The sequence below is a fragment of the Capricornis sumatraensis genome, chromosome 1 (genome assembly GCF_032405125.1).
Source record: "Capricornis sumatraensis isolate serow.1 chromosome 1, serow.2, whole genome shotgun sequence".
Classification (NCBI taxonomy): Eukaryota; Metazoa; Chordata; class Mammalia; order Artiodactyla; family Bovidae; genus Capricornis; species Capricornis sumatraensis.
In genome coordinates, this window is record NC_091069.1 from 186343636 (window position 1) to 186367534 (window position 23899).

Sequence of the window (23899 nt, forward strand, 5' to 3'; positions counted from 1 at the left end):
TGTCTGATGGTTGTATCTTCTTGATCCATGTGGTCTTAGCATTTGAAGAACTTCTGGGGGAGGGGAGACCTAATATGAGTGAATAGCAACCATAATTTGTATCAAACATATTTAGGTGAGCAAAGGTAAGGCAAGTATAGATGGTGGATTAGCTTCCTAGGGCTGCTATACCGAAATACCACAGACTGGGTCACTCAAGTAAAAGACATTAATTTTCTCACGGTTCTAGAGGCCAGAAGTCTAAGATCAGGGTGTTGGCAGCTTTAGTCTCTTCTGAGAGCCTTTTCCTTGGCTTGCAGATGGCTGCCTTCTCACTGCATTCCCTCATGGTCTCCCCACTGTCTGTGTCGTCTGCATCCTAAACTCTTCTTCTTACATTAATAATTAGATTAGGCCCATCCAGCCCTATGTTAACTTAACCACTTCTTTAAAGCTCCTGTCTTTAAATATGTTCATATTTTAAGATACTGGGAGTTAAGGCTTCAATATATGAATTTGGGGAGGATATAATTCAGCCCATAACAGATGGTCTATGTTTCACGTACCTAACCCTAGGACACATCACCCCTCCTAGGACTGACAGAAGAGAAAAAAAAAAAAAAGAAAATGTCCCCAGGCCCACCTTCTGCCTCACTTCTTGCTACACAAGGAAAATAAACTCTGTTTCAGCACTAGTCAAGGTTTCTCTTATCACCTACCAAACAAAACCTTAACTGACTCAGTATTTGTTAATTCCATGTATGTGGTGCTTGAACTTAGCTTGACACTATGGTAGTATGGGCTTACTTATGCTTTGGGAGAACTTCTATTAACAGTCTGTATTAGTCTGCCAGAGCTGCCATGGCAAAGGATCAGAGACTAGGTAGCTTAAACGGCAAAAATATATTTTCTCACAGTTTGGGAGACTAGAAGTTCAAGTTCAAGGTGTTGGCAGGTATTTTAAGGAAGTTCAAGATGAAGGTTGTTCTTCTGAGACCTCTCTCCTTGGCTCACCGATGGCTGTCTCTTCACCCCATCTTTCCTCTGTGTTGTCTGTATCTTAATCTCCTCCTCTTATAAGGATACCAGTCATACTGGATTAGAGCCCACCCTAACAACCTCCAGTTTAATCACCTCTTTAAAGATCCTATCTCCAAACAAATTCTGAGATCCTGGGGGTTAGGGCTTCAGCATATGAATTTTGGAGGAGCACAATTCACCCCATCATAGAGCCTAGTTTATTTTTTGCATATAAATTATTTTTCCTTCCCCTAAAATCTTGCAGTCACAGGACAGCATGGCTCACGAATGCTGAAAATCCATGGACAGAATCAGGGGTCTACAGATGAGGAGAAGGAGGGCTGGACTTAGGGTCAGGAGTCCAAGGCTCTAGATGTTGGTCATCCTCTTGTTGGCATACTTAGTCTCTCTGAACCTCATCTGGAAACACATGTTAACATTACATGTAATGATGTACATGAAGGTATCTGGCAGATACTAAGAATACTACATCAAATCTAAGATGTCATTAATTATGACACACCATTATATGTACCCCAAATGGGACACTTGTGCACGGGAGCTTTTAAAATTATAGATTCAAGAGCCCCTCCCAAGATTCATTGAATTTGAATCTTCTGAGACGAAGCTCAGGCATTGTTATTTTTTTAATTTCCCATATTTTTCTGAGGACCTGATAGTTTCTAAAGTCAGGGTTTCCAGCATTCTGTCAGTCAGTTTATTGAATACCCCAAAATTTAATTCTAAGGTGTAATCTTTGGGGCCGTTTATCAGTTTTTAGATATTCTATAGGAAGCCTGGATTTCACATTTGGCCAATAAAAACTTTTTGCCCAAATATTTTACTTTTTCCAATGCATTCATGGAATTCCAGAAAGTCTGTGCTCAAGAGTTGTATATAATAAACACTTTGGTAGAACATGTAAACAAAGCCCTATTCTAGCTGTAGGAATGCTGTAGTATTTACTCTGTTAGTAGTAGGTTTCTGATCCGTTTCCCTTACTATGAACGGGATGTTGAGCCAACATCCGTCATTCTATACTTTTATGATTCTAGCTGACATACCGTTAGTTTCCTATATGTAAGTATGTTCACTTTTTCATCAACATTTTTTAAAACAAGTTGAATCTTCTTAGAAATTATCTTTCTGAATACCTGTGACTGAATCCTGAGTATGTAATATTATAACCACAGATAAAAGCAAGTGTTAAGATTAGAAGGCCACTCTGGGCTTTTTGACTTTTAACAGATTATTAGCAATTCACCTCGCCACCCCCACTGCAATTTCATTCCATAGTTCTCACACTCATATTTATATGTGCTTCGTGCTCCCAGTGGACTCCTATCCCCTGAGTTTACAGTAGAGAAAACGGATGTCCCTCCTTCCCCTCCTGCAGCAGAGAAAGTAGGTGACTTGCCCAAGGTCACACATGAGTTAGCCATATTTGAGTCTATTCCTAGACCACTGTCTTTTCCATTCCTCCCATTCTTCATGATTTATTCATGTTGCTCCAGGACGTTCTTATCAAAAGATCAGGATGGTATCACCAGTGCAGCCCCACACAATGGGAAACTGCCCTGAATCCAGGCCAGATCAGTCCCAAGCCACAGAGTTTTCATGCAGATTCCATCTGAGCCTTGGCTAACTCCCAAGGAAGCACATATCAGCTCTGCTGTATATTGGCAGAACTTTGGCTCAGAACATATTTCAAATGCCTCCCATTGAGCGTTGGCAGCCTTAAAAAAAACATAGTCAGGAAATTATTCTGGGAGGCTCAGTGGCTCTGTGACACTTTACAAGGAGAAGCTGATGGCTTTCCCTCCCAAACTCTCCCCTCTCTGCCCAGAACAAATGACTGCATTTCCCTGGATATGCCCTAAATTAGGAGAGGGCCAGCTCATCTGCACCACTAATGGAGGGAACGACTTTAGTGGGCAGGGCCCTCTGCATGGCGCAGGGTGCTTTGTGCCAAGTTCTTCCTCTCGTGGTTTTAAAATGCTTGTCTATTCCAAAAGAAATGCAGCCCATGTGTTTCTGATTCATTTACACTTAAATCATTAAAATGTTGGTGAGAGTTATTTGATGTCGGAGGAGCCTGTAAGTCTTCTTAATGGGTTTTAAAGGTTTTTTTTTTTTTTTCTCTTGCCTAAACCAGAAAGCAGTATTTTGCAAAAACAGTGCCTAGGGTCAAACATTTCCTTATCGCATATACTTGTACCCACAATATCAAATATGGCTTCTTAATAATGCCCAGCTTAGTGAAGTTGACCTTTAAAGGTGATAAAACAGAGAAACTGGAGAAAAAATGGAACAAGGAGAACTTCGGCAAGATTCAAGGCACTGTTCCCCAAAATGTGCCAAAGCAGTGTTATCAGAGTGTAGAGAATACACGTGTTTGCCGTCTTGCTTGGAATGGGTGGGAGCCGTCTCTTGAGTACACTGAACAGCTAAAAAAGCATAAGAATAATTTCCTTTAAGTCTCATAGCAAACCCCATTTTCCAGATGAGGAAACAGGATTAGAGATGTTATTGAGTCCAAAGTACATGGTTTGCTTGAATAGAAAGGAAAGATTAACTCTGACTGAGTCTAATTGCTCTTTTCAAAAAATGCCTCAAATTGAGTTTCTCTGTGACTGTGGTATGTATCTGTAATGCCATATGCACTATAATATGTTTGTTAGTAAGAAGCAGTACAACATAGTGGATACCAGCTCAGATTTTTCCCCATCGCTTTCTAGCTGTGTGATCTTGGGTAACTTACTTAAACTCTCTGAGCAGTTTCTTCATCTGGAAGCAGAAATAATATTACTACTCAGCTCTGCAAAATGTAAAGACAATCAAAAGCAGTTAACCCATTACTAGAACAGTACCTGACACACAGTGCTCAGTAAATGTTAACTATTAGCTGTGACAGCAGTAGGCGTAATAAGAAGCTGGATAATCTAGGCAAGTTATGGACCTCTCTTGCCTCAGTTTTCTTGTCTGTAAAATGGGTATGATAGTGTGACCCTCTCAAGTTTGTGGAAATAATTGAGATGACGTTTGCACCTAGCCCTGTGCCTAACACAGAAAAGGTTCTCAGTGAACTGTACTGTTTTTAACCAGACATCCCTCTCCTTGTTCAGGACTGGTGGTCATTGATGTGGAGAAAGGAAATTTCCTTCTTCAGCTCGGCTGAGATCTGGTGCTGCTTTTCTTCACAGTCCCTGGGTCTAGCCATGTACACAGGCCCAGGTCTCTTCACACCCATGGGGTGTGAGGCTTTTTGACTGCGGTGGGTCCTCCCTGGGCGGTAACAGGCCCCTGCACAGTCTGAGTTGGTAAAAAGCTCAAGCCTCACTTTCAAGTGGTGAGAAACAACTAGCCAAGTGAAGGACTGGCTGCTAGCTCACAAGCGCGGCCAGCTGCTCGGTTCACCAAAAAGCCTGTGGTTGTTTGTAGACAGACAAGCTTTGGGATTTGGATCTTTTTTCTTGCCTAGTGTAGGATACTAGAATTGCCTTCTTAGTATTGTCCTTGCTTAATTGATGTCCTTTTGCCAGTGTCCTGAAGACGAGCAGAGAATTATAGCCATCTGGCAAGGGAGGCTGGGGAGAGCTGACGTTGTCCCTCTCCACTATCTACACACACACACACACACACACACACACACACACACACACACACACACACACACACACACACGGTGATACAAATACCTATTCGAGCTGCTCAGCGATTCTCTCCCGGGAGCTGGAAGCAGCCGTACAGGATGAAGGAGGGAACTGGAGGAGGAGATCTTGTAAGGAAGAAGACGGATTCTGTTCTGTCAGGTCCCTCTGAGTGTGTGTAAGAGCAAGTCAGAGGAGAGAGAGAGAGAAGGCAGAGGGAGAGAGGGGGAGAGGGGATCTGTTGCAGGCAGGGGAAGGCGTGACCTGAATGGAGAATGCCAGCCAATTCCAGAGTCACACAGGGACCTCAGAACAAAGATAAGGCTGATACCACACTGGGGACGAGCTCGCAGACGAGTCAGGCCAAGGGGACCAGGCAGCCAGGAGCACTCAAGGCAGGAAAATGAGGTGAGTGCCAGGGCAGAAGTGGGCATGGGGTGGGTGGAGGGGGGCGGCAGCTTTCAGGGACCAGATGCCAAGTAGCTCTGGAAGGTCTGACCTTGTCTCTGGGCAGACTCACCTGCGTGTCCTATGGTTGGTGCAGGGGCTCTTCATCAGTTCTCGGGGCTCTGAGTAGGGAGCCAGGCTGGGGCCTTGCCTGGGACTCCAGAGACTTGCAACTTGAAACGGGAGGCTGTGGCTGTGTGCAAATGCCGCCGGTGCCGCTGGAGCTCAGATTTCTCCTCTGCCAACGCAGGGTGCTGCCTGCCGGCCAATGTGACTTTTCTCCTGTTGCCTACAAGGTTGAGTTTTTGTTTTCCTCCTTTAAAAAGAGCACTGGTTTCTCTCTTCCAACACCCTGTGAGTTAAATATGTGTTTGTGTGTTTATTTGTTCTGACCGGAAAAGAAACCAGATTCCCATTGCTCAGCTCTGTGGCTTCTTAAACCTTCAGAAGTTTGCTAGTTTAAACCTCAGTTTAAAAAAGCAAAAACCTGTCCACATTTTACAGTCCCCTATAAATTTCTGCATTTCTCACTGAAATCAGAGGCCACCAGTAGCATGAATCAGGCTATGAATTGCACCAAATGACTCTTAAAGGGATATTTCAAATTTTAAAAAAAAAAAGTTCTTCCTGATTCTGAACCTAAGATTTTAAATTGCAATTGTTTCCAAGCTCTTCAATATTTCCAATGTCTCAGCCTATATTTAGTTACTAGCTGCTTGTTACCAGACATTTCTTGTAAGTTTTCCTCTCTAAGTGTCAAAATCCAGCCACCATAATTATTTCTACTACTTATAAGTGCTAATACTGTTAAAAATACAAAAAAGAAAAAACGAACACTCCAGAGACGTGTTAAGTCTCTGAACACCTCTTTTCCCGTTAATTTTACTCTCAGTTGGAAAGGGGTTTCTATTTGTTTCTCTTCTGCAGTCACCTAGCAACTATTCAGGGTCTGGGGCCAATGAGGGGCTTCAGGCTGTGTTAACTCTTTGAACTCAGATTACCTGTGGTTTAGAGAGATAACCAGCTCTTTAAGGTTAATCCAATCACTCTGTTCTTTTTAAATCCATTGTAATGTTAAACCTGCTGTCTAACTCCATTTTCCTTTCTCCTGAAAGAGATGAGATTTATGCCCATCTACATGGAATGACAATTTGACTCATCTGTCCACTATTCAAGTCTTCACCCCGCCACCCAGGACCCCAGCCATACCAAACTATAGGGCCGATGATCAGTTCTGTCTTGGCATTTGCTCATCCCTCAACTCTCTTATTTCTCCTATTTCTAGAGCAGTGGTCCCCAGTCTTTTTGGTACCAGGGACCGGTTTCATGTAAGAAAATTTTCCAGAGATGGGGGAAGGAGAGAGGGGTTCAGGCAGTAATGCAGGCTACAGGGAGTGACAGATGAAGCTTTGCTCACTGGTCCACTGCTCACCTCCAGCTGCACAGCCCAGTTCCTAACAGGTGGCAGACTGGTACCAGTCCTCGGCCAGCCCACGGGTTGGGGACCGCTGTTCTACAAGACTCGATCATTCAAGCTTGCTCAAACATCACCTCCTCTTCCCTGCTCAGCTTCCCCAGAGTCAGCATCTTACCCTTTGTGCTTTCTCTGTCCTTGGGAGTTATCTCTCTTAATATTATCATGCTGAGATGTTCACCACCTCCTCCAAGACTGGATGTTCCTTAAGGAATAGGATCTGTGGCTTGTTCACCTTTGTATGCCTCGTACCTAGCATAATGTTTCATACATACAATCATTTCATTGCATACAATCAATACTGGCTGAATTGAATTCAGTTGTTCAATAGCAAAACTTCTCCTGGAAAAGTGCTCCACTAGAAGTCTCTAAGGAAATGGCAACCCACTCCAGTGTTCTTGCCTGGAGAATCCCAGGGACAGGGGAGCCTGATGGGCTGCCGTCTATGGGGTCACACAGAGTCGGACACGACTGAAGCAACTTAGCAGCAGCAGCAGCAGAAGTCTCTAAAAGGTCTTGCCTCATACAGACACAACACTTCAGAATTTGCAAAGCACTTGTATAGTCACTGTTTGCATCTGGTCTTCAGATTTTGGATGAGGTAAGGGTTTATGGAGACAAGAGGATAAAAGAGTTAAGCAACTTGCCCAAAGCCACACTGATGATCTTGAAAAAGCCCAGACCCAAATTTGGATCTTTGGGCTCCAAGTTTAGGACTTCTTTCTATAATATTGTGCCAGACCCTCAACCAAGTGTATTATTGTACATCAGCAGCTCTCAACCCTAGCTGCACATTAGAACAATTTATAGTACTTTTTAAAAAATGCCAATGACCAGGCCTCACTCCAGACCAATTAAACTAAAATCTGACCAATTAAACTAAATACTTTTGTATTAGAATTTTTTTTTTTAATTTTCACATAAAGCTATGGGTTTTTAAAATTATTTTTCACAGGATTAATTGCTTTGGCCAGATGCCTGGGCATGATATGGGCATGGACCCAGCTTCCTCTGTGAGCTTTTGTTATTGCTGTTTTCTGTGGAAGCTAACTCACCATATGGCATTGGACGTGACATGTCACCTCTTGGGGTATCCTTTTTGTCCTCTGTCAAGCAAGAGTGTCAAAGAGATCTGCACAAGCCTTTTCAACTCTTCTATCCCAAAACAGTCTTGGCGTTGCGTAGGCTGAAGTGAGGAGTGAATGGAAAGGATAGAAAGTGCTACTCGTTCCACCACCATGGCTATATGCCGGCATTTTTTATGCATTCCTCAGAGCCTGCGCCTACAGTAGGGCTTATGAAATCCCGGCTTTATATATTACTTGTGACATTTCAAACAAACGTAACTAAACTTTTTGATTAGTCGGAGAATAGATAGCAGGTGTCAGAATTTGTACAGCCGGTGCCTGGTGGATAAGAAGCCAAAAACACTCAGAGAGCGTGATGGGAAATGGAAGCCGCCACTTACATTCTTTGATTTGCAGCCCCGCAAGCAAGCAAGTGAGCATATGCTCAGGCTTATTATGTGAAAAGAGAGATTTGTTTCATATGTTTGAAACTGTTTTGAAATGCAAACAAAATAGAACAGAGTGCTTCACAGGCCTTCCTCCTACGCTGACCAGTTGCCTACTACACGTGGTCTGAGGCCTCTGAGGATAGATGGAGCCATCCACCTGGGCCAGCCCATGACAGAACTAGCAGCAGGAAGCTCAGGGTCTCCTCCATGTGGTGTGAAAAAAGCAGAAGTGGAGAAAGCTGACCTTTCAGCCTTGCATAATCTGTTGCTATTGCAGGGAAGTCCAGTCTGGGAACCAAAGCTCATTCCTAACCCCTGCTTTTCGGGAAGCAGCCTGATGGGGTAATAGTAACTAATGTTTAACTAGGGCTGGACAGTTGACAAAGTACTTACTCTCCAATCCTCCTTTACTGTGACAGCAGCCTCGGGGGGTGTCATTACTATGACACTTAATGAATGAAGAAGTTGAGAGGGAGACCTTACGTGACTTCCCCAAAATGGGTTAGATGAATGAAGTAAAAGTCTGGACTGGAATCCTGCTCTTCCAACCCAAGACTAGTGCCCTCCCCTGCTCAAGAGGCACTTAACCAGAATTTCCAGCGCAGGTTGGAAATATCAGTACATTTCCTCATTTCAAAGTAGGGCTGCCTGACCCCTGCAAGCCAGAGTTTTCAAACTTACCTTTCCTACTACTTCATCAGAGAGCTTGGACCCAAGCCTGCCTTTCTCTCTGCCTTAGAGGCCCTTCCTCCACAGATTGGCTTATAAAAATATTGCCCTGGCAATTGGATGAAAACATTTTGTTTCCTTAGTTGCATCTCATGTGTTGCTATTGTAGGGGCCTTGGGAAAAAATTTACCTCTATTTTTCTTAATTGAAAAAATAGCACAAGGTCCTTCTAGACACATTTGAACATTTCACATACACAAAAGTAAAATTGAAAGCACTCATTTTTATTGAGTGTAATTTTATATTACCACTTCAGAGATAACCACTGTTAATACCTCTGCTGCTGCTAAGTCACTTCAGTCGTGTCCGACTCTGTGCGACCCCAGAGACGGCAGCCCACCAGGCTCCCCCTTCCCTGGGATTCTCCAGGCAAGAACACTGGAGCGGGTTGCCATTTCCTTCTCCAATGCATGAAAGTGAAAAGTGAAAGTGAAGTCACTCAGTTGTGTCCAACTCTTCGCGACCCCACAGACTACAGCCTACCAGGCTCCTCTGTCCATGGGATTTTCCAGGCAAGAGTAATGGAGTGGAGTGCCTTTGCCTTCTCCGTTAATACCCCAGTGATACCCTTCTAGGCCTTTTTGCACTTATGTATTTACCTTTTATGTAAATATTATATAAAGCAGATAGATAATTTCATTGTAGTTATCTCATTGTGTTTATACACTCAAAAATTCATATATATGCATGTAGACACATATATGCATCTTTTTACTGAGCAGGGAGGGGTAGGTTGGGAGAAACAACTTTCCAATTAGCCAAATTCTAACTATTAATGTTAAAATGCTGGTATAATTCCCCAGAACTTACTTTTTAGACTATATATTAATAACGCTCTGGCCCCACATTCGTGCTTTACCTCATTCATTCATTCATCATCTATTATATACCAGGCTTTATATTGGGCCCTTTACATACATCATCCTTAATATTCATGTAAACTGTGTAAATTAAAGACTATAATCTTCACTTTACATTTGAGGAACCCTGAATTCAGAGACTAATTCCCCAAGATTTCACAGCCAGTAAGAAAGTGAACTGGGATTTGAACCCAAATACACCTAACTTCAGGGCTGTGCCTAAAGCATTGCTCTAATTGGAAGCATGTACAGGGAGCTGCAATCTGGAGTGAAGGATATTCCATGGTATCCTGGGAAGCTTTGAGCTGGAAGGTGGAGGATAAATGAGATGACCAGGTGAGGAATGAGTGGGGCATGTGTGATGGAGTTGAGGCCTGGATGGGTGTGGCATGCTTCCAGAATGATCTGCCTCAGGCTGGTATGAGATGAAGCAAATCAGTGCTAGATCAAAAAGGGCTCAGCAGCCAGCCCAGTAGCAGATGCTTTGCCCTGCAGGCACAGTGAAGCCACATGGACACGTCTGTGTTTTAGAAAATCAAATTTGGCAGAAGATTGCTAAATGGTATGAAATGGGGGCCAAGGAAATCCGTTAGGATTCAGTAGCAATAGTCCGGCTAAGAACATTTAAATTAATTGACTGAGGAGAAACAGAAGGGTTTCCAAAACATAGGAATCAGCATAAGATTTAGGGGAGAAATTGATGAGCCAGGTTTGAGATGTTTGAGTTCAAGGTCTTTGAGTCTTGCAGGGGAACAGTCTATTGGATGCCTTGGTTGTACTGTACATTGACCATTAGGTTTTTGGCAAGCCTTGGACATTCTGCCTCTATTGCATCAGCCACTTGGGTGTGTTCTGTAAGTTTTAGTTGAATTTCCCATGCCCCTTATGCAACTCTTAACAGTCTAATATCTTGGATTCCTACAACTGGAAATAGATTGTAAGTTTTTTATCCTTTTATAAGAACACTTGTCAAAGAGGGGGGAAAACAACTTGTTTTGGTAATTTCTTCTTAATTCAAAATTTTATATTTCTTGATTAATTTTGTTTAATTTGTTTAAGGTACTGCAGATCCCATCATTGAGTACAAGCCTTATCTCAATATTTCCATCTTACTATTACTTACTTTTTAGGAAACTGAATCAAGAGTTTATGATTCTTAAAATAAGCTGAGCTGAAGAAATTATATCAGCTTTTACTTAACTATGAAATTTATATTTTAAACCAAATAGCAATATGTCTCAGAGTCCCAAATATGATATTTTCTGGGAAAGTTTAATACTATTATTGAATCTTTAAAAGAGCACAACTGGGAGTAACCTTAGAAATCAAGTTACTATCCTTCAGTATTATACAGTGGATAAGCAAGGCCCATAAGGGAAAAATAATTACAGCAAGTCAGTGGTATGCTGCAAACTTGGCCTCCTGGCTGTTGATGTAGTTAAATGACAAGGACCGCTATCTGAGTGTGCGTGAATCCATTCCTGTCTTTCAGGTGGCTCCTTCTCTCTCATGCGCTGTGCTTCTCCTTGTTGAAGGCCTCAGCCCACATTGTGGAGCTCAACAATATGTTTGGCCAGATCCAGTCTCCTGGCTATCCGGACGCCTATCCAAGTGATTCAGAGGTGACTTGGAATATCACTGTCCCCGAGGGATTTCGAATCAAGCTTTACTTCATGCACTTCAACTTGGAATCTTCCTACCTTTGTGAATACGACTATGTGAAGGTGAGATCTGACATTCCCTTACCGTGGCAGGTTCTCTACTGGAGGATCTGCTGGGAGTTAGAGGAACCTAGATGATTAGATGCTGTGTTTGCCCCCCAGGCTGGCAGTCCAGTGAGGGAGACATACAATATCATAGCATGATAAATGAAGGTTGCGGGTGGTACACTAGGAGCAGGTTGAGTAGGAAGACCTAGAAAAGATCTTAAGGGAAGATGAAATTGGCAAAGTGTTACTCAAATACAGCCTTCCCTTTTCCTTTCTGTTCTCAAAGTCTAACATTTCTGCTAACCTCTGCTCCAATGTCACCTTTAGTTCAACAAGCTAAAGAGACTCCAGAGTAAGCTATCATTATATCCAAAGCTGAGGCATTAGAAAGCATTGTCCAGTTCTCTAGGTAATGATCAAGATAATGAGAAGTATAGAGTATGTCACAGGGGAAATAAGAGGTGAGGTTGGAAGGTTGATTGGAGTGAGATCCTGAAGGGCTTTGAAGGCAATGCTGAAGAGTTTAGATTTTATCAACAAAGAGTATAGGCAACAGAAGATGGAAGTGACGATGGATATAGAAAACAAAGGGAAGAGGAGCAGGAAATGATTACAGCATCAAACAATTTCTCAGAATTTAGAAAGTACCCACAGCAATGCCATAGATATGAAGCTGTTCTCTTTTAAAAGTGGAGCTAAAACAGGTCAAAGTACTTCTGAGAGATGACATATATTACAGTTGTATCTGGTTCAAAAAGAGGTGAAGACCTAGCTTAGAACCTACTTATAACCTCTCTCTGGCTTCCTGGAAGAAGCTCTTATTAAACCACTAAGGCTGAAACTCCAGTACTTTGGCCACCTCATGCGAAGAGTTGACTCATTGGAAAAGACTTTGATGCTGGGAGGGATTGGGGGCAGGAGAAGAAGGGGACGACAGAGGATGAGATGGCTGGATGGCATCACTGACTCGATGGACACGAGTCTGAGTGAATTCCGGGAGTTGGTGATAGACAGGGAGACCTGGCGTGCTGCGATTCATGGGGTCGCAAAGAGTCGGACACGACTGAGCGACTGAACTGAATTGAACTGAACTGAGCATAGACTTCCTATATTTTTGGTATTAGTATAGTTTCATTTTTGTACAGCCATAATTCAGTAAGAATTAACCTGGTGTTAACCAGGATGTTAATACCACTTTGCTCATTTCCCCAGCAAAGAAGTGAGTTGGCAAGATGTTTACACTTATAATCTCATTCAACCTTTAAAACAATCCTATGAGATAGGTATTACTATCCCATTTACAGGCAAAGACACAACCCCAAGAAGGTGAAGCAACTCATCCAAGATTGTACAGCTAGTAAATGATGGATCAAGATTCCAAATCCATGTCTTATGACTTTCAATACTTCTTTCTTTTGGCTCTGCCAAACTGCTCACAAGCTGTACTCCACTGAGCCCTAGGATACTGCAGAGGTTGACAAGAGCACTGGGGTGGGGGCCAGGGAAGCCTGGTAACTGGGGCTGTGAACTCCTACCCTGATTAACTCATTTTGAATGGTGAGTGTTGCTGATTACATATGTTGGATATGCATCAAGTATCCCATTTAAAGCAAGTTTTCTGTGACTGAAAACTTTCTAAAATTGGTCCTCCATGGCACAGTTTTTCAATTTTAGCACTATTGACATTTTGAGCCAGAGAAGTATTTGCCGAAGAAAGCTATTCTGCAAATTATAGGATTTTTAGCAGCATCCCTGGCTTCACTTACTGGATGTCAATAGCACTCGCATTCCAGTTGTGACAACCAAAAATGCCTCCAGCAGTTATCAATAGCCCCAGAGGAGCAAAAACTCCACATGTGAGAACCACTGGTCTCTCTGTCCTGCTGCCCATCTTTGAACGTCCTGTGCTAGGAACTGTGAGAATTTAAGGACCCAGAAATCTAGTCCATTAGCAAAAGAGCTGATCCTAGAAAAAGAGCCATTGCACCAGGTGGAAAAGAGTAATGATAATAAAAGATTGACAGAGAAAGAATGAGAAATGTTGAAACTATCTGCTCTCAGAGATGATGTGGCTTGGTAATCTAGACCGAATACAGCTTCTATAAATCCATTACAAATGGAGCCAACTTCTCAGAGTCACAAGGATCAAACAGGGAATATTCACCAAGGCCCTAAGTGTTCATCATAGTAAACTGAAATTTCTAACAAACAGGATAGTTATGTCTTCTAAGATATAATCTAGCCTCTGGAAGAACCAAACTCCAGGATCCCAGATGTACTATGGGTAAGGGGCATTTGGTTAGCAGAATCCCCCAGCCCATTCCCCTAGCTAATGCTGGCTGTACCACCATTGTATTCTCTGATATTTAGGTTGGAGAGCGAACTTAGCAGAAGGAAAATGACCAAACATTGGCTTAATACGAGAGTAAATTCCATTGATTTAGACAAGGCTAGATGTGAACTTCCTAACTGCTTTTTATCTACTTTCAAACATGTCAAACATCTGGAAATTTTGCCAGTGGAAACATTTGCCTTTATTAGTAGTTGAGGCCTCAAGATCACAGAAATGGCAATTTTCTTTTTCTTTAGCTGTGACAATGACTTTTTTTCATTATTTCCCATCCCTCCACTGCAAGAATTCCCTCTCAATTCATTTGCATTTTTTTTTTTTTCTAACAAGTTTTGCCCTTATTGAGACAGAGGTCAAGTCTGACCTTGTTAGGACACCTTTGGGGCTTTCCTGGTGGCTCAGCTGGTAAAGCATCTGCCTTTAGTACAGGAGGCCTGGGTTCGATCTCTGGATTGGGAAAACCCCCTGGAGGAGGGCATGGCAACACATTCCAGTATTCTTGCCTGGAGAATCCCCATGGACAGAGGAGCCTGGTGGCCTATAGTCCATGGGGTCGCGAAGAGTAGAACACAAGTGAGTGACTAAGCACAGCACGACCCAGGACTCCATCACCAAGATGATAAACACACACTAGAGGACGTAACCCATTCCTTTGCTCCCAAATAAGTGGATTCTCCTGACAAGATAGATTAAGGATTTGACATTGACTATTTTGCAATGGAAACACACACACACACACACACACACACACACACACATACACACACACACATACACACTGTACTTTTCAAGGGCCACAGTAGAATATGAAGACCTCTTCTGACCCTGACTTAGGGACACTGGAGTACATTTATACCCAAAGCTTGGCTTTTCTGGCTGGAGAATATTTTGGAGGTTAATTGATGATTTCTATCCAGGGTAATATGGCACCTTCCTGAAAATTCAAGGAGATGGGACTAGGCCCTCTAGAAGGGCAGCATGCTCTGGGTCCTTGCCTGGAGTTTGGGAACTTCCTGTCCTGGCCCCAGATCTGCCACTAACTCCCAAATGATCTGGAGTGGACAAGACAATCTTTTAGCACTCTCTGCTCCAAAATTAGACCTCTGAGCATAGCAAAGAATCAGTCTAGGTGAGACAACACAGAGTTTGAGCCACCTATCTGAAGTGCCCGACAGTTTCCCAATTTCTTTAGAAGAGATTAACATATTGGACAGAGAGGTATTTCTTTCCTCGGGCTTGCACAGCTCACTTCCTCCCAGAATGCTGTCCAGCACCATCACTGGCCCCTCTTCAGAGGTTTTAGCAGCCATGGGGCCTGAGTAGGCCTTTCTTCACAGGACACTGCACCCTGATCGGCTGTCAACTGATGCTCACGTGGAGACAGGCCCAGTGCCCTTGCTCACACACCCCTGGCAGAGTTCCCCTCCTAGACTCAAGAACTTATGGAATTTCAGACTGCAGAGGGCCACTGGAGACCCACTTAGACCCACATTGTTGTTATTGTTTTTCAAATACTTTCTCCCCAGTGGACGTTTTTCTCCTTAGAAATCTTCTAGTAGTCCTGATTCAGGAAACAAAAGTGGGGCTGTTGGGGCTGAAGGTGGCTCAGAAGCTCACTCTGGTCATTTAGTCTCCTTGGTCCCCCTGAAGGTCACAGCTTGTAGGAATTACAGTTTGTGTGCATGCGTGGGCACATGCTAGACTGCTTCAGTTTTATCAGACTCTTTGCAACTCTATGGATTGTAGCTCTCCAGGGACTTCTGTCCATGGGATTTCCCAGGCAAGAATACTGGAGTGGGTTGCCCTGCCCTCCTCTAGGGGATCTTCCCAACTCAGGGATTGAACCCTTGTCTCTTACATCTCCTGCACTAGCAGGCAGGTTCTCTACGACTAGCACTACCTGAAAGTGAAAGCAAAGGTCGCTCAGTCGTGTCCGACTCTTTGAGACCTCATCAACTATACAGTCCATGGAATTCTCCAGGCCAGAATACTGGAGTGGGTAGCCTTTCCCTTCTCCAGGGGATCTTTCCAACCCAGGGATTAGACTCAGGTCTCCTGTATTGTGAGTAGATTCTTTACCAGCTGAGCCACAAGGGAAGTCCAAGAATACTAGAGTGGGTAGCTCATCCCTTCTCCAGTGGATCTTCCTGACTCAGGAACTGAACCAGGGTCTCCTGCATTGCAGGTGGATTCTTTACCAATTGAACTATCAGGGAAGCCCAACTGGGAAGCCCCAATTACAGCTTAAATACTCCCTAAGTTCTCAATTCAGGGACAAGACTAGTATTTCCATCTGAGAACTCAGAAATTTCAAACCCAGAAGTCTTCCACATATAGTTGAAACCCACTGAATTTTTCAAATTGCATACTCTCCCTAACCCTCTACCCCCAGGATATGTGGGTTTTCTGGCTATGAATGAGAAAGAGGCTCTTCCCTTCTCGTCTGAATGAAGCATGAGCATGCTGGCTTTATCACCCTTAGATAAGTCAATATCCCTTTATAAAATTTTGTTCTTTCATTTGTTCCATGAAGAGTGAGATGAGATGATCCCTAAGGTCCCTAAAATTCCAGACTTTTAATCTTAAGTCTCCTTTCCAGGGCTTTCCAGATGACCTCACTAAATCCTCATTATCGTAGGTAGGAGAATGCCAGAGAATAGTAATAATATGGTACAACAGCCACTTCTCCAAGTTCCAGCACTCCGGTAAGAGACCATAGTCTGCTGGAGTTGCCTTAGTGACACGTCATTTAACGAGAACTTGTAAATATATCATTCTAGTGCTGTTCTTTTTTTCCCAAGGAACTTTGCATATCACACATTTCCTTCCAGTGAAATAATACTCCTGTCCTGAGGATCTTTCACTCTGTGACTGAATTCCCCTGGCAGGCCTGGGAGTGGGTTTAAAGGACCCTCCAGTTCACAGGAATCCTTTCTGCCCAGCCACAGTTCCACAGACTGCCCTTCCCATCCTGGCCCATCAGGGTCATGATGACGGAATTGCTGACACTGCACATCAGCAGCTTGAAGAAGAGCAGGACCCCAAGGCTGTGGTCCAGATACTCACACTTTATGAAAATTCCTCTCCAGACTAATCTCCTGCAGTCCTTTGTCTTCAAGGCTCATGAGCATCTGCACGACAGTATTTGCCTCCTTGGAATGCGGCTGCAATGTATGGACTCCTGCAGTGCACAGACAGGCATAGGAGTCACATCTGGTTAATGCCGCAGGCGAGGGGCAGAGCACAGACATTGGCCAGGCAACAGGAGGCCTGGATTCTTGTGGCCATTCTCTATAACTAAGAGACCCTGGGCAAGGGATTCCTCTCTCACAAACAGGGAGTTGAGCCACGTGATCTCTAAGGCTCATCTAGCCCTGATATTCTATGTATCAAAGATCCCAGGAATCATAGTTCAACTTCATGATCATCATGCTAAAGCCCAGGGAAGGGCAATTCTTGGGCCAAGGTCACACTGGGACCAGAATTTATATCTCAAAACATTCAGTCTTTTTTCCTTTAAAAATATTAAGTCACAGTGAAATCCCCCATCATATGGATGCTTAGGCTTTTAAGTGTAATGTAATGCAAGTGTTGTATGGATGTGAGAGTTGGACTATAAAAATGTTGAGCGCCGAAGAATTGATGCTTTTGAACTGTGGTGTTGGAGAAGACTCTTGAGAGTCCCCTAGACAGCAAGGAGATCCAACCAGTCCATCCTAAAGGAAATCAGTCCTGAATGATTCATTGGAAGGACTGATGCTGAAACTGAAACTCCAATACTTTGGCCATCTAATACGAAGAGCTGACTCATTTGAAAAGACCCTGATGCCAGGAAAGATTGAGGGCAGGAGGAGAAGGGGATGACAGAGGATGAGATGGTTGGATGGCATCACCGACTCAATGGACATGAGTTTGGGTAAGCTCCTGGACTTGGTGATGGACAGAGAGGCCTGGCATGCTGCAGGTCATGGGGTCGCAAAGAGTCGGGCACAACTGAGTGACTGAATTGAACTGAAGGCAAGTGTTGTCTATAATCAAACTTAATCTCTTAAATACACTAGGGCACTGTCTTTTAGAATGTCCAGAAGAGACTTTTTTTCAGAAATGCAACCAATTATAGTTCCTTTAATTGAGCATCAGGTGAAGTAACTGATTTGTGCTGAGAAAGGAGCCCTGGAGCTATACTTACTGCAAAAGGTACTCAGAAATCAGAACCACCAAGGGAACAGCAGATTCACACATCCTATTTTCAAGTTCACTTCATGGCATCTGTTCATTGGAAAAGGAGATTAAAAACCCACATTTGGCTTTCATTCTCTTTCTCTCTTTTTCCTTCTCCTGTTGAATGCATACAACTCAACTGGCAACTGTTAAATGCTCTTATGATGTAACACCATTTTTTCTCCTCTTAATCTTATATTCTTGATATTTTCAACATTTTTTTCCCATTCTCTTCACTTTAGCCCCTTAGTTCCAATTCTTGTTGTTCTCACGTAGTTTATTATAACAGCCTCCTAAATGTCTGCCAGCGGTCAGTCTCTCCCTATCCGATCCGCCGGTACACGTGTCCAGAGAGATGTTCTTAAACATGCTTTGATTGTGCCATCCTCAAAACCTTTCAACGGCTCCCCACTGTCTATGGAATGAAGTCCAAGAATTCTATTGAAATCCTACTGTAAGTTGGACACTGCACCAAGGACGGGGCCCATGAAGATGAGTAAAACAGTACCTGCCCTACAGGAAACTCACAATAGTATATCATGAGACAAGTATATAATTAATAAGCTAAAGCTGGGAAGAGGAACACAAGAGTGTGAGGCAGTATATATGCTGTAAAGTGGTCATTTCTGGAGGTTCAAAAAAGGCTTTGGAAATGGTTGATGTTTGAGATAAGTCTTGAAGGATAAATAGGAATTTAACAATTTCTATTTAACAATTCCCTAAATGCCTTGATCTCCCTAAGCATTGGTTTTGTGATTATACCAAAAAAAAAAAAAAAAAAGACAATAATACAGTGCCTTCCTCGAAGGTTATATGAGGATTTCAGTGAAATGATAGCTGTGAGTGGAATCAATACTGTGAAAAGGCAAACATTTTCAGTGGTTTGGAGATCAGGGTCTAGACCGAGAGTCAGGTCCTATCTCCACTACTTATGGAAAAATAGGGATAACAATGATGCCTGTCTCCTGGGCTTATTATTGCGAATGCCAAGTGAGGCAAATGCTGTCTCTGCATGTGTCCAGTGCCTATGGAAGGAGCTCAGTAAGTATTACTTCAGTGGTGATGATGGCAAGGGTGTGAGTACTGAAGCGCCAGCTGATATTACTGGATGCTCAGTGAGTGTCAGCTTCCTCATCTCCTCTAACACTAACTGGTTGCCTATGACCTTGCTCAAGTCACTGAGTTTCTCAATTATGGGAAAGTACCTTGAATGGACTGATCAAATGCAAGAGGCTGTTTATTTCTGTTGTGTGTTCACCTTGTAGTGACACAAGTGTATGGCAATGTCAACTAAAAAATATAGTTACAACCTGAAAGTAGAGAGCTGTTTTCTTTGGTGGGAATGTTTAGGACTCCAAGCCCCAGTAGCTCTGAGAAAACTGTTCCAAGGAGGACAGAGGGGGAGTCCAACTATCTACTGGTTTGCAGCAAACGGAGCAGACAATCTGAACATCAAAGATCAGATTTCAAGCTAAGGAATTTAGTGTTCTGTGTCTGGGAAGATACAAGCTTCTGGGCTCAGTGAATTCGTTCCCTTCATATGCACCTCTGCTCTGGCGGGGGTGGGGGGTGGGGTGCGGGGTGTGGGCAGCACAAACCCTGTTTTGTTGTTCACCTTAAAGAGTGGCAGATGGCTGCTTCTTGCATTCCCCCAGCTCCTTAGCAATCATGGTAGAGGGTTGACAGCATCTGTTGGATGCCAGTTTTGGGAGCCCTCATTCACATTCGGAGGCCAGAAATCAACAATGGCTATGATATTTCCTGTTTATTGTTATGGCAGGAGATATTTTCATTTCACAGCACTTTCTAATCTGTTACCTTCTTTGATGCTCATGGACTAGGGAGAGTCAGAATTATTACACCTAATTTACAGGAAAGGACGCTGAGCATCAAGAGCTTAAGTCCATTTGTCTAGGACTTTATAGCAAAGCCAGGTCTCAATCCCTGGTCTTCTTACTCCCAAGTTAAGATTGAGTCTCTCTGTTTGGCCCTTCTCAGAACAGGTTTTATCCTGAACGGAGTATCAGGATTTTGTATATGATTCCTGAGTTATAAGAGAAATTTAGTAAAATTGTGTAAAACTGTGGAACCTTGAGGGCCGCTGTGTTGTCTCAGTTCAGTTCAGTCGCTCAGTCATGTCCGACTCTTTGAGAACCCATGAATCACAGCACACCAGGCCTCCCTGTCCATCACAAACTCCCGGAGTTCACTCAGACTCACGTCCATCGAGTCAGTGATGCCATCCAGCCATCTCATCCTCTGTCGACCCCTTCTCCTGCCCCCAATCCCTCCCAGCATCAGAGTCTTTTCCAATGAGTCAACTCTTTGCATGAGGTGGCCAAAGTACTGGAGTTTTAGCATTAGCATCATTCCTTCCAAAGAAATCCCAGGGCTGATCTCCTTCAGAATGGACTGGTTGGATCTCCTTGCAGTCCAAGGGACTCTCAAGAGTCTTCTCCAACACCACAGTTCAAAAGCATCCATTCTTCAGCACTCAGCCTTCACAGTCCAACTCTCACATCCATACATGACCACAGGAAAAACCATAGCCTTGACTAGATGGACCTTAGTCGGCAAAGTAACGTCTCTGCTTTTGAATATGCTATCTAGGTTGGTCATAACTTTGTTAAAGAATTTTTTCTCTTATCCTGGCTTTGTGAGGAAAAAAATATTTTATAAAAATAAGAGGAAATGGAGTCTGTGCTATGAAGGATGGAAAGTGTTTGATTTATCTGTTTGCGGTACACAAGTTCTAATAGTAAACTCAAGGTCATTGCATGGACCGTCAGCCTCATGAGCTCAGGGCCTGTGTCTGTGTTTGTTTCTTGTAGTGGGGGGCAGAACAGGAAAAAGCATGGGTCTCCTGGTGGTGAGCATAAAGGAAAGGGCTCTGGTTTACAGGTGAGCCACTGACTCCTGCTGAGACATTGGCAAGTCACCTGTCTGTTCTCAGCCTCAGTTTCTCCATCTGCTCAATGAGGAAATTGGACTGGCTCGCCTCTCCCAGTCCTTCCAGTCCTGATTTTCCTTTCCCAAGCCTCGCTGGGTCAGTCTGCATCCTGCTGCATAATTGAGATAAGTCCCTCCCATGGCCCTGCTCCAAGACTGAGTCCTCTGACCCCCAGCTCCTAATTTCTGTACAGTGCTCTGTGTTTACTCTGAACATGCCCTCGACCTTCAACTATGATGCAGCTCTGCTCATTCTCTGGGAGTAGACAGGAAGCCTTGCTTCTGAAGGAAAAGAAGAATGAGCAAATATTTCTCATGAATTTCAATGGTATTCCCTAGTGGAATTCCTCCACTCCAGAGATACCCGGTTCCCAAATCCATTCTAGTTGATTCAGAACAATCAAGAAGTGAAAATGAGCTTCAGAAACAGTGTGATAAAGGCTTATTTTATGCAGGAGATGCAAGCAGCACAGCCTTGGGAGTGATGAAAAACAGGAGGACGGTCCCAGCTCTGAGGCAGAGAATGTGCGCAAGAGTGAGGTGGAATGCTCTGGAGTGCCCTGGTGTGCAAATCTGTGGGCGTAAGTGTACACAGGCTGCTCTCAGACACACCTTAGTATAAAGCAGAGTGTGCATTTACTTTGGTGTGCTCATACAAGAAGAAGGGAATGGGAAGTATTCACTTATTCAATAAATCTTCATTGAATGCCTACCATTTACTAGCACTTGGAGTATAGCAGTAATTAAGACAGAAAAGTTTATTGGCACTGCTTACATTACACTGGGGGGAACAGACAATAAACACTAAACAAAATTCAAAGCTAATTATATAATGAGTAGTAAGATATGGAAAAGGAAATGGCAACCCAACTCTAATATTCTTGCCTGGGAAATTCCATGGACAGAGGAGCCTGGTGGGCTATAGTCCATGGGGTCAGGAAGAGTTGGACCTTAATTAGCAATTAAACCACCACCACCACCAGTAAGGTAATAGGCAAAGAAATGAAATAGAGCAGGGTAAAGAAGTGTGGGTGTTACGATTGAAATGCGTTGGTCAAGGCAGTCTTAGATGAAAGGGTGACATTTGAGCAAAGATGAAGAGACTGAGGAAGTCGGCCATGTGTCTTTCAGGGAAAAGCTCTCAACCAGAGAACAGCCAAGACTTTAGAGGGAAAATGCCTAGTGTATTTGAAGAATGGCAAGGAAGGCTGGCTTCCCTGATATCTCAGTTGGTAAAGAATCTGCCTGCAATGTAGGAGACCCTGGTTCGATTCCTGGGTCAGGAAGATCCACTGGAGAAGGGATAGGCTACCCACTCCAGTATTCTTGGGCTTCCCTTGTGGCTCAGCTGGTAAAGAATCCTCCTGCAATGTGGGAGACCTGGGTTCGATCCCTGGGTTGGGAAGATCCCCCAGAGAAAGGAAAGGCTACCCACTCCAGTATTCTGGCCTGGAGAATTCCATGGACTATATAGTCCATGGGCTTTCAGAGAGCTGGACACAACTGAGTGACTTTCACTTTCAAGGAAGGTTGTGTGGCTGGAGCACAAGGGAGAGGGGTAGAAGATGAAGACAGAGGTATAGATGGGAGCTGGATTGCCACGGGACCTGGGAAATAAAGGCCCTGCTGAATGCTCACAGGCGATGGCAGACTTTACTAGCTGCTTTTCTGCCCATGTGTCATTTGACCTCCTGACTCTTAGAGGATAGAAGGAAGTTCCACCTAGTATGTTTGTAAAACTGAGCCAGAACCCAGTAGTGTACTTATCATAATCAGCAACAGGATCTGGACGGGGGGTGGACTAGGAGGGCAGACAGGAGCCCGCTCTTCATCACTCCAATATTCTAGAAGTTAGTAAACTCAACTGCAGAGATAATGGTAAAATTTTAGAATTGTTAGGAGGTGATGAGTTTTTACATAATTTATTTCTTTTTAATATAATTTATTTAACTGTAAGTTTATAAAACTGAATCTTTCATAATGGCTGTGTCTAACAAAAGCATAGCAAAAATCCCTGAGAAGTGACAGCTGGTCCCTATAGGTTGATACAAGCCAGCTCCAGGGCACGTGCTGGGGAGAGGTTGAAATAACACATATGAGTGGTAGGGTGGTGGCCAGAACCCAGGTCATTAGGTCCCTATTCCAGGGACCTTAAAATTTTCCCTGCGAAGATTTGAGGATGCACTTTCAGACGGTGCGGGGCAGAGTCCCAGGCGATATTAGAGGGACACACCAGCTCACACATTCCTGGAAAGTGCCTGGCGACGCTGGCCCGCGGCAGATCCCTTCTCTCTGCTAGGCACTTATTTAATCACTGCTTTCACCCCAGTGCTGACTGCGACTGACTTGGAGCCAGGCTGCCTCTGCCACAGAAGAACACAACAAGGCTTTGTTTTTGCCTGTCCCCAGGCTATTTTCCTGCCCCTGAACCACTTGGGGCTCAGCCTCCCAGTCCCAAAGGAGATTTGCATGTGAATAGGCCTGTCTCTGAAGTCACAGAAGCGGTGTGTGGAGAGTCTAGGCCAATGAGGGTAAAGTCCTTCCTGGCCCCCCTTCCCAGCCATGACTCCCAGACGCTTCATCAAATCACACCCCCAGCCCTGCCACACTGAGAGGCCGGGCACCACCAGTTTCCCACCTGCGGGATGCCTGCTTCCCACGCTGGAGGTTACTCCTCCCCAGCCAGCTCTTTCTTCCCCCCATGCTCTGCTGCCTGGAGACCATCTCCTTTTCTGCCCAGGGCCCTCCTGGCAAATGGGCAATCCTTCCTGGTAGCAGTGGAATTCCTGGATTCCAAGGACCTGCCAGCGGGTCTAGGCTCTCACACTGTTAGTGGCGTCCAGTATTGATGTCCACTATTTGTATGTGCACAGGACATACCTTGTTAGGGTTAGGGCATTCCCCCAGCTCAGTTAAGAGGTTCTTACTTGAACTAACAAATATATAAAAACACTTTACTGGGACTCTCCATAGAGCTGGGCCTTGACAGTGGCTT

At 44.0% G+C, this 23899-nt stretch overlaps 1 protein-coding gene across 2 annotated transcripts in view; it reads left to right on the forward strand.

Annotated features, from left to right (window-relative positions):
• Positions 1 to 4918: 4918 nt before the first annotated feature.
• The window catches only part of MASP1 (MBL associated serine protease 1), a 54136-nt gene continuing 35155 nt past the window's right edge, over positions 4919 to 23899 (forward strand). For both annotated transcript variants that reach the window (XR_011144432.1, XM_068965377.1), the window contains exons 1-2: positions 4919 to 5057; positions 11168 to 11399. Coding sequence is in view for 1 of the 2 variants with exons in the window: in XM_068965377.1 (XP_068821478.1) it covers positions 5053 to 5057; positions 11168 to 11399 (237 nt within the window). In the remaining variant the exon portion in view is untranslated. The remainder of the gene's footprint in view (positions 5058 to 11167; positions 11400 to 23899) is intronic.